The sequence below is a fragment of the Leuciscus leuciscus genome, assembly GCF_965113295.1.
Source record: "Leuciscus leuciscus genome assembly, chromosome: 5".
NCBI classification, from domain to species: Eukaryota; Metazoa; Chordata; class Actinopteri; order Cypriniformes; family Leuciscidae; genus Leuciscus; species Leuciscus leuciscus.
Genome location: NC_138729.1, coordinates 38,215,758 through 38,233,733, shown reverse-complemented (window position 1 = coordinate 38,233,733; position 17,976 = coordinate 38,215,758). Strand labels below are relative to the sequence as shown.

The 17,976-nt window shown below is 38.0% G+C and overlaps 1 protein-coding gene across 5 annotated transcripts in view; it reads right to left on the bottom strand.

The window, feature by feature from the left end:
• Positions 1-1,375: 1,375 nt before the first annotated feature.
• The window catches only part of ap1b1 (adaptor related protein complex 1 subunit beta 1), a 37,033-nt gene continuing 20,432 nt past the window's right edge, over positions 1,376-17,976 (bottom strand). For 3 of the 5 annotated variants that reach the window (XM_082169614.1, XM_082169615.1, XM_082169613.1), the window contains exons 18-22: positions 15,079-15,208; positions 11,935-12,019; positions 11,016-11,102; positions 8,837-8,991; positions 1,376-2,958 (exon numbers count right to left, since the gene is read on the bottom strand). In XM_082169614.1, coding sequence (XP_082025740.1) covers positions 2,884-2,958; positions 8,837-8,991; positions 11,016-11,102; positions 11,935-12,019; positions 15,079-15,208 — 532 coding nt within the window. In that variant the 3' untranslated portion in view covers positions 1,376-2,883. The remainder of the gene's footprint in view (positions 2,959-8,836; positions 8,992-11,015; positions 11,103-11,934; positions 12,020-15,078; positions 15,209-17,976) is intronic. The other 2 variants (XM_082169617.1, XM_082169616.1) reach the window with 1 other exon arrangement.

The window sequence follows — 17,976 nt, the reverse complement described above, 5'->3', positions numbered from 1 at the left end:
ATTCGCAGCACACAACTCCACTTCCGCTGGGGATAGAAAATGCAGGAACTTAAGACACTGTAAGTAGGCTACATAAAGTTGTGATTAACTTTCTGCAAATCTGCTTTGTCATCTGCAGGAATATATTCACACGGTCTCTCTAATCCGGATGAGGAGCTTTTGGGTAATAGTTGAGTATGAAAATAGCATGGGCCGTAATAATCTAATGATATCTGGATTACTAACTGGAATACATTCACCCATTAGTCCAATTTGATTTACACAAAAAAAGATTAATTTCTCTGGGGTTTTGTCCTCTTAGTCCATATTTTAATGACGTTTTCCCCTTTTCTGTCCAGGCTTCAGGCCATCATTAAACCTGATATATGAAGGCAAATCCATTGAAATGAGTGGGAGCAGTTCTCAAATTGTCAATATGCACACAATGCAACATTAATATCAATTTAACATCAGTCATGAATGCTAACATCTAAACAGTGTTCGATTGCCAGGCTAGAGGCTGAGTTCATTTGTAAGCAATAAATAACATTCCAAACCTTCTCTCTTCCTTTCTTTGCTTAGATTGCTTGCCATCAGCTTAAAATTGCACTTCAGGTTTGGTTTGTGATTGCACTTCCACTAAATTATATGGTTGGATACACATGAGGCCCCCAGCTCCTATATGACTACATTGCACTGTAATTTCACCACCAGGCTGGTCAACACAAATAGGACATTGTGCTTGAACATGAGTTTAACAGGGTTCAAAATCAGACTGAATGAAAGGGGTATATGTTCATGCCTATCAAAGGTTCGAAAAAGAATAGAACGGGGAAAAAACATAACAGAAATAAGCACTATAACTACACTACACCCAATTATTATGAGTAATTACCAACTATGGAGTTGTTTTACTGAATAACTGGGTGATACATGCCTGGAACCCATAATAAACGACATTTCCTGAAACCTTTTCAACCTCCGCCTACTAACTTGACTTGTTAACATGTCATTAGATGTGATACAGGTTCAGCTTGCTCCCCCCAGGATTTCACATTTACTTCTAAATTTTCCCTGAATATATAAAAAGGTGATATTTTGAAGTCTAGTTTAAATAGTTTGTAGCATGATGCCCGTTTTATTTTGAATCATATTTCCTGAGATTATTAATGAATAAAACAAAGTGTGTTAGGACTATAACTGAAGCAGTCAACAGTGGTCAGTGCTCAAAGTATTAAATATGAAAAATTGCATAAACTTTTGCAAAGAGATTACACATATTTGAAGGATTTTCAGCCAAGTTATTAAGGGTTTAAGAGTTCAAGAATGGTCATAATTCACATTTTATTTATTTATTTTTTACCTTAAAACCAGGCTGGAATAATTACACTTTAAATCAATGGGTTATATACTTTTTAATTTCCATAACAGATGATGCATTTATGACAGAATCCAACAAAAAGTAAAGCAAATTTCTTTGCTGGAAATCTCCTTGTAGTCACCCTATGACTAAACCTACAGAATAAAACACACATACATAAGGAATCAACAAACAAACTATGATTAAAAGAAAAACAATAATCAATATTATTTGGGAACTTTTAAGAGTACACACACAGCATTATGTGTGTCAGATCAGCAGTGTTTCGTCTGGCGGTATGCATTTTACATTATGCTTGAGAGAGGTCTGATCACCCTTGCCAATATGGTTTTAAAAACAAAATGAAACATCACATGGACGTAGAGGTTTAACCACAACTTCATGTCCCATAAAGAATGAGAAGAAGAAACATGTTTGACGAACAAGTAGCTTTGCAAAGCAGGAGACTTCAGATGCATTGCGTTCAGTGTGATATGAGATATTCATACCGTAAAGTAATCGTTTTCTGCAGAATTATCTTTGGAGTCGAGTCTCCCTCACAGATTCAGCAGTTTATCCTGCTTGCAACAAAACACACACATACTGAATTGACAAGCCCCCGAATATGTGGGCATGTACACGGACACAAACGCGGGAATGAGGAAGGACAGGGAAGATTGCCAGAAGAGGGAACACAACATGCAGAATGTTACATCTCCAAATCACACACACACAAACTGGTACACAGAACACAAAAGACAGAAAATAAACCCATCTTAATGACAAAAAATGACTGCGATCTTAGTCACAAAATACAGACATAATCTGAAGACAAAAAAAAACAAAAAAACAGAAACAAAGATTACTCAGCATTTGTGTAGTGCTTCTGGATAAACACAGCATTCCCTTCAAAGAAATTGTGTGAGATCTAAATTACTAATGAAATATGGGAGAGGAGCTTTACTGAAACAGAAGTAAATAAATAAATCAATATTTGAACCTCATTGACTCGCACAAACTGATACAAACCAAGTGACCCATCGTCTGATTATGAAGACTACATTAAAAACAGCAGTGTTGAAAGGTTTCTCTCAACTGTAGTAAACATACCCTTCCTATCACTGGATGAATGATGAATACAGGCTGCTCTAAAACTCAGAGATCTTCTGCACATGATCTCTACCCTCCACGAGGGGAAAAAACAAGCAGCCAAAATACACATCATGTAGTACAGGCAATGAAATTAGCAGAAAAGAACACCTGCACATGTGTGGAATAAAGATGATATCTTTATAATTTGTGTGTCACATTTCAGAGAGAGATTTTACGACTAAAGGATGGAAACAGAAGGGACAAAGAAGGGTATTGGGAATGGACAAAATAATGAAGAAAAATTCCTTGGGATTCAGTCAATGCTAAAAGCACAGTCTGAGGGAAATGCAAGACAGTGGGGGTTCTTTCTCTGACTGGTCCAATCAAGTTTTGAGTTTTCAGTCGCCCAAACGATGCCCAGGACCTGCGGTTTCCTCTTGGTTCCCTCCATTTCAGTTCTTCAGCACCATCTCATAGCACTGGTACACAAACTGACAGACCTCGGGCGCTCTGCACTTTATCGACAGCTGAGGAAAGAGACAGAGAGATTAAAATAAATGAAAGACACATTAGCAAGTATCAAACATTGATTTAAATTTCGGAAAAATTAAGATATGAAGATTTGAGTGCATGCTAGGAAAATTAAGACATTCCAAAGTGGGGAAAAAAAAGGTGAAAGAAACTAGGAAACACTAGTAATGCTGAAAGCCTGCCAACACACTATTACAAAATAAACCTTTCAATGTGCCAAGAGCTGCTACACAAGCACAAAATGACAAACATTGCCATGTAGACCAAAACAAGCTTCAACTTTACAACTAACACTCCCAGTTTGCCTTATTACTAGCTGAAGAAAAAGTGAACTTGAGACATTAGTTTCAAGTCTGAAAGCACATCAGTACTCCACCTCTCTTAAACCTAAAATATATGCTTGCACCAAGAATATATAAATAAAGTACACTATCATTTAAAAGTATGGGATCATTAAGATTTTTTTTTTTATTCAAGTATGCAATAAATTGACCAGTGACCGTAAAGATATTTATAATGTTGCAAAAGATTTCCATTTCAAATGAACTTTTTATTCAAAAAATCCTGGTATCAGAGTAGCACAAGTGTTTTTTTTTATATTGATAATAAATGTTTTTTGAGCACCAAATCAGCATACAATATTATGGGCCATTCACACAGAATGCATTTATTTTATTTTTATTAATTATTAATTATATAAAAAAAAAAAACGTTTGAATGGTTTAGAATTATTCTGCTCTTGCTCTTTTTAGAGAAACAATTGAAACTAACCAACTGCAGCAAATTCATAAGCAAGCTGTGTTTACTTGGTGAAAAACACATAAAAAGCCATTCCTCCTAAAGGGATCTCACATGGCACTAACAGAGTAATAGACAAACACATGCAGACTAATGTCAGAGGAGCAAGTGTGCTTGGAGAGGTCGGCCTGAGTGGACAACTCCATCTACTGCGACACCTGCTTCCTCTGTCAAGTGAGCGCTGCAGCCGACTCCAGGCTTCTCACAGACCAATCATACAGAGGATAATCAGAGAGCCGGTGGGTACAGCGCAATAGGACATCACAAGTGCGAAAGGGAAAGAAATGAGCGTGAGGGAGAGATCAATGGCACAATTTATCCCTCCCAAACTCAATAGTTCCCTCTGGGTTTCTATAAGATTACCATGCAGCTTTCCACAGGGCTTTTGTGATTGTGAGGCTTCCATAAAAAAAAAAAAATAAATCAGTGCCTACATTGGAGAATCGTAACACCGTGCCCGCCATGCACTTTGCAACACATTTTTTCTGTTTCTGTCCAAACACTTCGCAGTTGATTTAATGTAAACTGATATAAACAATATACTAAAGTAGTAAAAACAGTAATAGTGTGAATTATTAAAACGATATATTATAAATTATTTGTAATTGTAATTTGGTTATTTGGTTATTTATCCCTGTGATGTAAAAGCTGAATTTTCAGCAGTCATTACTCCTTCAGTGGTCTTCAGTGTCACAGAAATTAACCATTTGTGGAAACCATGATATAACTTTTTTCAGAATTTTTGTTTTATTGAAAGTTTAAAAGAACAGCATTTATTTTAAAGGTATAGCGGAGGATTTTCTTTTTCCGGGTGGGTAGCCTATACTATTGGTCCACCTAAGTGTCAATCATTCTGGTGATATGTTTACGTAAGGCCGTCGTACGTGCTCGTGCACACGATTCACACGATGGCGTGCGCTCAAAACACAGGTTGGGCTTCCCACTGATGCCTCAGTCGCGAAGTTTCTACTTGACAGGTAAAGTTTGGCATGCTATTTGGAGAAATCCATTTAAATCACTGCTAGTAAAAGTTAATGTAAGCTATGATTAGCTCGTGCATGCTCTCTTGTGCATACGTTTAATAGGCGTTCCCTCTCGGGAGCATGTAGAGTGTTGCGCATGTGCATTTTTTCAAAAAGTGGAGAGGGCGGTTCTTTTCTAAAATTCGGGAAAATCCTCCGCTATACCTTTAAGTTGTTACACTTTATTTGAAGGTGTCCGTGTTAAGAGTGTTATTATACATTTAAGCACTGAGTAATAATTAACTATATGTATTTACAACAAGGTTTAGGTTGCATGTAAATATGCATAATTTATAGTTATTACTATTATAACGTGTAACAAGGACATTGTAAAATAAAGTGTAACCTAAAATATTTTATTGCACGGCTCTGTGGAATACTTGATTCTGATTGGTCAATCGTGCCATCCAGCAGTGTGTTACTCACCGATAGCAACCGGTAAAAACTGATAACAGGCTCATCTGGGTAACTAAAGTTTGTGCTTTACGCTTGCTAGAAATGGGGAAGTTTAGCGTTTGGTGAGCTAATAAAATAAGTATATAACTCAAATCAATATTTTGTGTACAATTATTTGTCATCCATCACAGACTCGCTCTCTTGTTTCAATACAAATGCAGCTCTTGCTATTTTGCAATGATTGTTTTGTACACTGTGATGGATTATCTGATAATAAATGGGTACGATTTTAAAACAATTTCTTCTCAAATAAATCTCTCTTATGTCCATAATTATTTATGTGGCAAAATGCTGTGCAATAAGTGGCATGGCTGTACCGTATCCCTTAAATCCGTCCAGTTTGAACTTGCCACTTGCTAGCAACCGCTCTCTCTGCGTAAGCTTTGCACTTAAAGACCTAATAAAATATTTAACTCAAGTCAATATTTCGTGTCTAATTATTTACGTATGCGGCAAGTAGCCATGTAATAAGCGGGATAATGTACCCCCAGTTGTTATTGCAGAATAAACGCCTTCAGGGTGATGCAAAACCCCTATGCTTTGTGTATCCCTTACATAAATGTCTTTACTGTCACTTCCAATTCATTTAATGCATCCTTGCTGAATAAAATAACTAATTTGAATCTGAATTATTTATTTATTTATTTTTATCTTATAAATTTTCACATTTATTAAAAAGTATAATACAATGAAAATGCAATATACTGGACATAGATATATAAAAATATAAATCAATGTGCTCATTAGAGATCAACACCTCACCAGCAGGATTTAAACAGACATCTAAATTAGCTGAATGAATATACTGAGAACACCAAGGAATTAGTGGGCATGTCCTTATCAATCAAACCCCAGGCTACTCCACTTCAAGCTTCCATTAGTTCTGCCAGATTTTGGAGGATTTTGTCTTAGCTTCACTCAGAATATAGTGAGTGCGCACAGAGACACAGCGAGGACATTGGTGCTGACTTGCTCTGTGGCATCAGCTTCCTGTATGCAGAGGCGTTTTATTAACAGTTGCATTGTTCTATAATTTGACTCAAGAGATGAAGTGAGAGAAAAAGAAGGAAAGAGTGATACTGCACAGGTGGGAGGTGGGCATGAACCACAGAAAGGAGGAAGAACTGATGGTGTGACTCGAAGTCTTGGAGATATAGCAGCGGGTTGCGACAATAGGGAAGAATGTAATCAAAGCGCAAATGAAAACAGATGAGATGGTGGGATGACAGGAAGAGTGGAAGCAGCAGGGTGCTACACGGAGGTCTGTGGAGGAATGCTTTAACAGATCCCTGCCATTAGATGCTTGCCGCGTGTAAAGGGGAACCGGGCCGTGCCATTGGACGCCTGGTTGCCATAGGGACCAAGAACAGTGACAAATTGTAGAGCTTTGTAACTAATGGAAACATTGCTAGATATTTAGAAAACACAACATCTCACAAAAGTATAGATACATGGCCAAATTTTTCTGTCCTTTCAGACAAATATTGTTTATGTGCCACATCGGCCAGGAACAAAACAACCATGATTCATGGACTGTGTGTCTGAGCTGTGAGTAACAGTTCTGCCTCTTAAAGTGGCTGTTAGAATGTGAGGAGAGAGCAGGAAGATCAGCAGATGCATACAGATGTGTTGTGCGTCAGAGTTTCCTACAGAAATCTCTTCTTGTACAGTTAATATCTTGTGGTTCAAATGGGTCAGTCAGATTTAACAACGAATATAGCAAGTTTATTCAATGAAAGCTTTATTAGAATGTTTTTAAATTGACTTGAACGATTCATTAAAAGAAGTGACTCAAGAGTCATTTACTCGAGAATCGGACTACACTGATTATGCAATACATTTGTTTTTGCAAGCAACCAAGAGAAGAACTAATACTCTGTCTTATCCCATCACATTTAATTCAGACTGGCAGCCCATAACTACCATTTCTTTATGGTGGTAGTGTAGATTTAACAGCAGCGGTGGAATGTTGCCGCTTAAAAGTGCTGAAGGAAACGCTCGTGTGTGAATAGGAGAGTGAGACTTGCGCACATTAAAAGCACATGCCGTAAGTCAGTGGGTTCCCATTGAAGAGCAACTCCTTTGATTAAGGCTATTCAAATAGATTTTTCCTGGAATGGAATCTGGAAAACAATTCTATGTACACAATCTCTGTGCCTTCCTATAATGCCATGCTTTTCTATTATGACAAAAAGACTGGAAAATATATGAATTTGAACAATTCTACAGTATTTCTCATACTGTGATTAGCTTGATCATTCAAAACAGTTGCTCTTATAGGAGGTCACATGAGTGTGATGTCCACTACTATCGACATGCCGCTATGTTTCAGGGGACTTTACTGTTTTACTGGTGATCGTGGACCTAAAAGAAAGAGCCATGCTCATTTAAAGAAAGCAAAGTGTAAAAGATAGAGAAGTTTAAGATTTTTGGGGGGAAAAACACCCAACCTCTATTTCCTGCATTGTGATGTCATCATCAAAGGTGAGTGGAGAGATGAGCAAACACACAGGGGAAAAAAAATACAACAAAATCAAACAGGAAAACCAAATACAAATTATACTCATTCATCACGTAGACAACAAGATGTGATAGAGGATACATGGGCACATGGTGCAGATTTAGCATAAATTAAGCACTTGGTAGGGGCTAGATGCATTTGATGTGATTCATTTTATGTTAAATAATAGTTTATGTAACATATCTGATTGTTACTCTGAAAGAACATTGAATTTGTGCCACCATTGATTAAAAGAAAAGTAATGGCACACCAATGTGTACGCTATTCATGGAAAGTGCACATCCTGGTGCAATAACAAAAAAAAAATTGCATGTTATGATGAAAAAGCTGGACTTACTAATGAACTGAGGGAAAATAAGTAAATGTATAATATATTGATAATTAATTCTCTCAGGTGGATGCATATTCTGCTACTGGGAATAAAGCATGCTGGGGTGTACAATTCTAGGTATACTAGAGATCTGAGAGAAGAACTGGTTCCCTACAATTGTGCTTGAGGCATGATTCATGTGGGAAATGGGAAAGGGAACGTGAGAGAGAAGAAGCGTACACTCCGCATTGGGCTGAGTGATAATGGCAAATCCCACAAACCAAAAGGAGGAAGGACTGCAAGGAGGATTGACATCTTTTCTTGACAATCGTCCTTCCTGATTTTTACCCACCCAGGATTCACCAAACACTCTCTCTGAACGCGATGGCTGAGTCTCTACCTAGAGTGCAGCCTGACTAGACAATGAGGCATCTATAATGCCAAAAAATGCTATCTAGCCATGCAGCTTGTTAGGTTTTAAGACAGTGTTTGATCTTCCCAGCAGTCCTTTCCCCTCTGACCCTTTTCCTCTCTTACGCGTGCACACAAGCACAAATCATTCTCCCGCATGACTCATTAGGAAGTAACAGGGGAGTCGTTCTGAGCAACACACTCTCTCACGCGCGACTGCTACTGTCTCCTCCAGCACATCCTCTTGTCTTTATCGATCTGTGTGTGTGTGTGTGTTCGAGTGGTACTTTGCTAGTCTCTTCACATACTTTCAAAAGTCACTTCAACACCCTTGATCTCTCTTTGTTTCCATTTACCGTGTAGTTGGGGTTTCCAGTCTGCACACGCATTTCTGCCAGCACCCAGATGCTATTGGTGAGTTTGATGGACTGGTACAGCATGTCCTGCCCCTCCACTGTTCTCTTGGCTATGGTGAAGATATTACTGCCTTGCAACTTGTTGCTGGCCGCGTCTGTGAGGAGAGAGAAGTTACTCATTAACAAAACAGACACACACAGCAGGTTTTCTAAAGACAAATTGAACCTGAGTGAGTCTCTATGGCAACTCTGTTGCAAATGTGTATTTTTACTGATATGTTGTCATATGAACCAGTCAGTAATTAGTCTGATGTAAAAGAATAGTTCATTCGTGGAAAGTCTGAGTTGCCTTTTTTCATAGAACAAAATTATTAATCTGCACAATGAGATAAACGACTATAAACGATACCTGGTTTCACCAATTCACTAAAAAGAACAATCTCAAAAGATTAGTTTGAATCAGATTTGACCAGTTGACTGAGAAGTCAATTATGCTCACCAAGACTGTATTTATTTGACCCAAAGTGCAGTAACAGTTTTACTGCATCCTTTAACTGTATCCTATTTTTATATATTTTAAAAGTAATTTATTCCTGTGACGGAAAAGCTGTATTTTCAGCATCATTACTCCAGGCTTTCCTTCATAAATCATTTGAATATGCTGCTTTGGTGCTCAAGAAACATTTCTTATTATTATCAATGTTGATAACAGTTGTGCTGTAATGAATTTGATGAATAGAAAGTACAAATGAAGTAAAACATTTTTTTTTAAATAAAATAAAATAAAATAAAAATCACTGACCTTAAAGGAACACTCCACCGTTTTTTCATATTAAACTATGTTATTCCCTTAACTAAGACGAGTTGATACATACCTCTCTCGTCTCAGTGCGTGCACTCAATCGCTCTGGCGCGCGGCGACACTTTGATAGCACTTAGCTTAGCCCAGTTCATTCATTAGGATCCAAACAGAGATGAAGTTAGAAGCGACCAAACACCTCCACGTTTTCCCTATTTAAATAAAGTTACACGAGTAGTTACACAACCAAGTATGGTGACACAAAATAAAACATGCCGCTTTTCTAAGCGGGTAAAAAGGATAACTATAATGTATGGCGGAATAGTACTTGGCAGCACTTCGACTCGGCGCAGTAAAAAGTCATGCCTAAAAAATCCTCTCCCCCTCTCCCTCTCACTTCTGTCATTAGAACCAACGTGACTTTTTACTGCGCCGAGTCGAAGTGCTCACAAGTGCTATTCCGCCATTATAGTTATCCTTTTTACCCGCTTAGAAAAGCGCCACATTTATTTTGTGTCACCATACTTGGTCGTGTAACTACTCGTGTAACTGTATTTAAATATGGAAAACGTGGAGGTGTTTGGTCGCTTCTAGTTTCATCTCTGTTTGGTCCCTAATGAATGAACTGGGCTAAGCTAAGTGCTATCAAAGTGTCGCCGCGCGCCAGAGCGATTGAGTGCACGCACTGAGACGAGAGAGGTATGTATCAACTCGTCTTAGTTAAGGGTATAACATAGTTTAATATGAAAAAACGGTGGAGTGTTCCTTTAAACTTGCAACCAGTGAGAAACAAACAAAAAAGCGGTGTTGTCTCTTTACAGTCTATGTATTATTTTGTGCCACTCAGACTTTCTCTCTCATCACATTCAATTTGAATCGCAATCTCAAATCTGGCATAACATACAAATATTTTGCTGAGAGCAGTAGATTCATATAACGATGCACGAAACACCTATATTTAATATCAAGCCACATGGATAGAAGAAAGAGTGTCAAAAAAGGGAGAGAGATTTAAAAAGAGCACTAAAGACACCCACTGTGCAATTAATTAGTAATACCACTGAGAGTGTGTGTTCATGTTCATGCCTGTGTGACTCACAATTATTTTATGCAAACAGTTATGCGGAAGAGGATCATTCCCAAAACACCTGCCTTGAGTTAATTACACCCAGACATGCCACCTCAGACCTCAACAGAAGACAGTGTGTTCATTTAAAAGACAGAGTGTGTGACAGTCAAAATAATACAAAGCTCAGATAAGGGTAGAGCTCTTCCTTTCATCCCATCTTTGCTTATTTGTTTGATTTCCTCTGTTTCATTCCTTTCCATCTGCCTACCCATCCAATTCACTCATGCAAGGCAAATATTTATTCCCGTTACCTGAGTTGAGGTGGACGTCTTTGATTTGGAACTGTGCCTCATTATCATTTGGAATGTCCTTCCAGGTGGCCAGGAACACCTGACGTTCTGAGGAGCAGAGGGACAAAAGGAGTTCATGTGAGAGGACAACAGTGAAAAAAATTATGAAAATGAAAAAGAACGCAGTTTGGCTGTGTCTGAAAGCTTTTGCCTTGCTGCCGGATAAAAGGACACGTTCATACTGATTTCAGGCTGGCTTCTCAGGCACCACATTGTCACGTCTAAAGAGCTTATATATATATATATATATATATATACATACACACACACACACACACACATACATACATACATACATATACACTTACATACATATATATATTTCTTGGTAGAAAGTAGGAGAAATTACCCATTTGGATTTAAATTTTTTCCAACCTTGCATGGTGCACCACTTGAGCCGTGCCCACTTGCCCATATGGGTAATCCGAACCTGATTCGAGAGTGCCTTGATACCTTCCTATCTCTATATTCTGCCTGCAAAGGCAGTATTTTTCAGACACAGCCACTGTGCATCTGTATAATATCCTGCAGAGACTGAACTCCATTTAAGAGACTTCTGGTGAAAGTCTTCTATGCATAAACAGTCTCTATCACACTCATCCACTTCTCCACATAACCACAAACATCCTTTCTTACACACTAATTTGGACACAGATCTGGCACGTGTGCTCACACTCCCATGGACATAAGAGTCAAAACTTAAAAGCAATACGCACACAAAAAACAAAAGTGAACGCACTCCAAAAAAATGATTGAAGGATTGACGTCACAATCACCTGAAGCACTTATCCACTTATGCTTATGTCTGAGAGAGGACACGGGCAGTGATTAATGGGACACGAACACACACACACACACGAACACACACACAAACACTTACCCATTTTTCCGTCCTCTACAAAGAGCAGGCTGAGGGGAAACTGGCAGCTGAAGTAGAACACGTCAATGTTATTCTTCACAGCTACCTGCAACACCGACAAAGAGAGAGAGAGAGAGAGAGAGAGAGAGAGAGAGAGAAAGAAAAACACATTATGAGTGTGATTTCAGACACACTGTGGTTGTGGTCAAGACACTTAAACCCTGTTAAGAGCAGACGGGACGTGTCCATAATTTTTGCAGCAATAAATGGGCCTCTCTTTCTCCAGTGCTTTCAAAGAATGACACAAACACACCACAGAATAGTAAGGAAAGCTGGTCCTTTGATCATCTCTTTCTTTGACATTTTGCTTCTCTCTCTCTCTCTCTTCATTCTTTTAAGTGCCCCTGTGGCTTTGCAGAGGTTGGGTTCAGCTCCTGTGCGTGGAGTTCACATTTGCACGCCAGTTTGTGAACTTCAAACATGCACGAATACCTCAGAGGCAGTGCTTCACTAAGAGGATGGAGGATGCCCACTGACAGTTCAGGAAAACAGTGAGTGAGTGAATCTGTCTTGGATAATCAGACTCAAAAACACTTGTCCTAGTGAATTAGAAATATATTCTATAATAATGCCTATATTGTTTCATTGTATAAATGTGAAAAGTCAATGTTTCTTGCACCAAAAAATGATTGTTCTATGTTTTAGTTCGACAAAATATATGTTTTTTGTTTAATATTTTGTATTTTTAGGGGATTTTATTGTATTAAATTATATTTATGCAGTAGTTATAATCCCTTCATTCATTTTTTGACCATGGACCTGAAAATGAAATTTCCAACTTAAACTGCCATACATTTTAAATGCTTTGGAGCACAGACTTAATTTTGGTCTCTTTTTAAAGATGACAATGGACATATTATTGCTGAAGTGAAAAAAAAGAGTCAACCTGAAAAAAGATATTACATTTTACATGTATTGTTATGAAAAATGCACAAAAATACCATTTTAAAATTTCATATGGAAAATATATTTTGCAAAACACGTTTTACTCTAAAACTGTAAGAAAATCAAAGCCATTAATCTAAACAAGCTGTGTTTCAAATTTGACGTTGATATCTCACAAAATGAGCTTTCAGTAAGATTTTTTTTGTGCGCAGTACCAAATGTTTCCAATAGATGAAATTAATCTCCCATTCATTTCCAATGCGGTCATTTTTTACCGTGAAAAATACAAGTGCGTCTATTTTTTTCCAGGTCCATTTAACCTTTTCAAATCAAGTCCATATTTTTTTTTTTTCAGCAAGTGACAAAACCTTCGGCTTTGTACCATTCCGATGAAGTAAATAAAAAATAATAAAAAAATAAATGTAAACTTTCAGTCAAAAATGACCGAACAGCACCACAGGGTTAAGCAAGAAATAAAAAGAGAGGGGTCCACAAACAACACATCATTAAAAAATATCTGACCAGATTAAATAAAACCAATCATTACTTTTGTTGTTTACATTTTTGTGTAACGGCAGCAGAAAAAAAAACAACACCACCAAATTTGTATCTGATTATGGTTGTAAATCTTTTGAGAGCATGAGGGATTGAAAGGCACCCAGGGGAGCTTTGTAAAAGCTGACAGCAGGTGCACAGCATTCATCAGAATAAAGACTATGGAGCCCTGGAGAGGGACAGGATGTCCCACATACTAGACATCCATACCTGCTGCACTCCACCTCTGAATAATTCATCCAACCAAACCGCTCTGAGCTGCACACACCGGCTTTGTTCCGGCCTCCCTCGTCTAACTGCAGATAAAATACTATATAGCACCACCAGGTAAAATTAGTATAAAGACAGACAATGTACTGACTAATGTGAAATCAGAAATACATTTTTTGTGTGAAATTGTCAGGAGTTGAACTTAAGTATTAGAATCTGTTCCTCTTCTGTTCAGATTTATCTTCAGCGTTACTGGCCTCGTAAATAATGACAATGAGTCAAGGTAAAGGGAAAAAAAGTATTTCAACCAGTCTATGAGTAACATTCACTTCCTGTGATGCAATTACAGTGAATAACTGATCTATTATCGGCAGCCACGTGTGAAATTAATAATGCCATGAGCCTCTCTAGGACTGGAAGTATCAGCTGTTGTAATCCACGCATACAAAGATTGAAAATGCACGGTAAGCCAAAGCACATCCAGATCAAACAGGACGTGCTGAATTTGTCCCTCTCCAGGACAGGACGTGCTGAATCTGTGAGCTGCCTGATATTCAGGTATATTATTATTATTGTTACATCAGTCCTGCAAAAAAGGAGATATAAAATTAATGTTGCCACCTGTGATTCTCCTGAGCTCTCTCAGATACTAAAACCCCTGCTGATGACTTCAATGATAAGCACAGAGCGGAAAGTGGAAGACGCTTTTATGATGAACCATTTGATGCCGATCTAAAATGTGTATTCTGAACACGACACTCACTGATCTCTCTCCAGGAAAGCTCAATACATGCATTTAATCTGAAAATGGAATTAGACGGACCCTGAGGGGCTTTATAAAATCTTAAGATTAAAACACTATCTTCTTATAATCTTTTTAGGGCTCAGAGAGAGAGAGAGAGAGAGAGAGAGAGAGATTTCCTACTTTCTATATTTTGCATTTGCTTCATCCCACCAAAACAGTCCCCAAAGCTCGACACAATTTTCTCCCTCTGTTTAATTACTACCAATTAGTGATCGCTCTGTTCCACAATGCATATGCCGCGCCTTGTAGTCTGTGGGCTTTGTGATTTATTCCCCAAATGCAGTCACTGGAGAGAAATGTGAATGATCCACTGAGAGAGATAATAAGGTGCAGCTAATTCAGACCTATTGCTGTACCGCTGCAGACCAACAACCCTGATCGAGAGAGGACTGAAATGGACATGGATGAATTGACAGGGGGAGAAAGGCAGACAAAAGCAATGAGAGAGACCAAGCAGCCAAAGGGAACCACTGATGATTTTTTTAACGGAATCTCAGAATCTGAGTTGCATCCCTCTGTAACCACCCACACTCAATGTCCCTGCTGTATTTGGAGTGTATACTTTGGGGGGCTGCTCACTGGGGGCTTGCTTTATGTCTTGAAATGAGTAACAGCACAACACTCATTTTATACGGTGTGTGACACATTACCTGCAGATTGTTGAGCGGTTCCATTTTCATGACGGGGCCGGTTGTGCTGAGAGGCAGACTGACATCAATGGTCTGATTGGGGCTCAGAGGAGTCAGAACCTGCAGAGGGCCAGCAGGGGCCAGACCAAAACTACAGAAAAAAAAAAAGAGACACACAGTTAATGGTACACTATGTAACGTTTTTAATTTTGCAAAATTTACATAACGAGTCAATACATCATTAATCCTTCTTCCAAAACATGTTTTTGTCTTACCCTGACTCACTATGGTAAGCCTATTAAGCGTTTATATTTTAGACCAGGCAGGTTTTTTTCTGGAAATTGCTTGCATGCGTCACTCGCCCATGCGCGTCTCGTCGTATCCGTAAATAGAGAAAGGTTTCTTCGGCTACTTTGATGTGTTTATGGTGTGAGAGTGGCATAATGAGCGAGAAAGGTTGACATGGACCATGCTAAATCTCAAACCTCCGGAGAATCACCCATTTTAAATTAACCCACCCGCTAAACAGAGGAGAGTCTGCTGCAGTGCTCGAATTGAGGGGGGGCTGGGGGGATCCGGGACCCCCCATAAGGTATTAGGGACCCCCCATAAGAAGTAAAAAATAGAATTAGGGGGGTCCCTCGGATATTTTTATTTTAGTAAAAATAATAATGACAAATCAAAATAAATGCATGCAAAGGATACAGTAAATATCATGAATTGATTATTTACAATAATTTATTTTAAGTGTGTTTATAGGCTAGTTGTCATGTCTCTTTAAAATGTAAACGCCCCGCCTAAAGAGCGCTGTGCGCGCGCATGACATCGTCGACTGACAGGACTGTTTGTTTGGCGCCGCTCCGGTGAAGCTAATTTTAGCTTTTAAAATATGGAGAAAAATAAACCTCCACTCGCAGTCGGGAAGAGAAAGCTTCTTACTGACTTTTTTGAGGGGTAATTGTCTCTCGCTATATATCTTTCTACTTTATATCTAACAGTTATCCACTCCATGTCGGGGCTTTTATATTCCTAGCATATATTGGAAACATTTGGCTTACGTTACTATTTTTTTCATAATTAACAGTCCTGGTTCTACAGGAGTGCTAGTGCTAGAGATCTCGATGAAGATGGATAACAGATTTTTAGTAATTATAAAGGGAGCGCTCGTTGTGCGCTTTCTAATATCCATTCAGAATTTGTATTTATTTGTATATGACTTGTTTTTCATGCTGCTAGGACCAAAGGCTGTATAAACACGGCAAAGTTTTGGGAATTACATACGCATTTATGCGGGATTCACTCTTGAAATAGCAATGATTTATTTTGATTGCCATAGTATTGTTTGTTTATGAATAAAGCAGCCTTTTTCACTGAAATGGTTGAATAGTCTGCTGACTCACTCACTCATGACAGTGCTTTGCCGCCACCTACTGGACGTAACTATTTAAAAATCGTATGTGCTGAAATAGTTGAAAAATCCCAACCAACACACAGGCTGACAGCCTGTTTTGCCACAATTTATAATAAACAAGTTTCATGCATTTAATCAAGTCTTTTGGAACAAACATTATCACAGTGTCACATCAATCATCCAGTTGTTTTTAGGGTAAATACTACATTGGTAAATAAAGCTAGAATCATTCTGTTGGATGTACACTATTCAAAAATTCAAGAGTCTCTTCTGTTCACCAAGCCTGCATTGATTTGATCCAAAATACAGTAAAAACAGTAATATTATGAAATATTATTACAATGTAAAATAATAATACAATAAAATATAATTTATTTCTGTGATCAAAGCTGAATTTTCACCATCGTTACTCCAAGTGTTCATCACATGATCCTTCAGAAATCCTAATATGATGATTTGATGCTCAACAAACATTTATGATTAATATCAATGTTGAAAACCGTTATTTACAGTATTTAAAAAATAAATAATTTGATGAATAGAAAGTTTATCTGAAATATAAACTTTTGTAGTATTATACACTACCATTCAAAAGCTTGCGGTTAGAATTTATAAAAAAATGTTGGGAAAGAAATTAATACTTTTATTCAGTACGGTTGCATTTAATTGATCAAAAGTGACAGTAAAGACATGTATAATGTAACAGAAGATTCTGTTTCAAATAAATGCTGTTCTTTTGAACTTTCTATTCATCAAAAAATCCTGAAAATAAAATGTATGACGGTTTTGGCTTGCTCAGTTGGGAATATTTTGGGGATATTTAATTTTATTCTAGCCCTGGTATATTTGCCATAGCTGCCCTTTTGGGTCTGCTGCTTTGTCACCCTCTAAATCCATATTACTCAAGTAAGTAATTTAAAAGAAGAGATATATATATATATGTATTGAATGAATTCAAGCGTTTTTAATAAATAGTATATATTTATGCATATTATGATCAAATATATTGTATATTTTGTATAAAGTGTATATTGCGAGACTAACCAACCCCCCGCCCAAAAAAACTTGGGGACCCCCATAAGACTTGACTCAATTCGAGCACTGGTCTGCTGGCAAAAAGAGAACGTAATAAAATGTGATTCAACACTGCTGGGCTTTTCGGAAATATATCGAGAACTGAAGGATTTTAAATGTTGTAAAGGCGATGCGGAGGTGGCGTTTTAATCACTCAACAGAAGAGTAAGGTATTTTATTCAGCGTGAGGGAGCGCAATAATGACAGAATTTTAGCAGATTTTTTTGCCGTAAAGCAATTCGTTACATCGCGAGACCTGATATCAAGCGATACTTCCAGACGCTGTGGCCGGCGGCCCGCCGGCTCAAAGTTGCAAGGGTGGTTTTTCGGCTCACAGGCGCTTGGGGGGTGCGAGACGACCACCATTCAACCCGAAAAAAGTCATATAACTATTCCAATTACTCCGAAGATGTTCGGTTAAGGTAAAAAAGTTA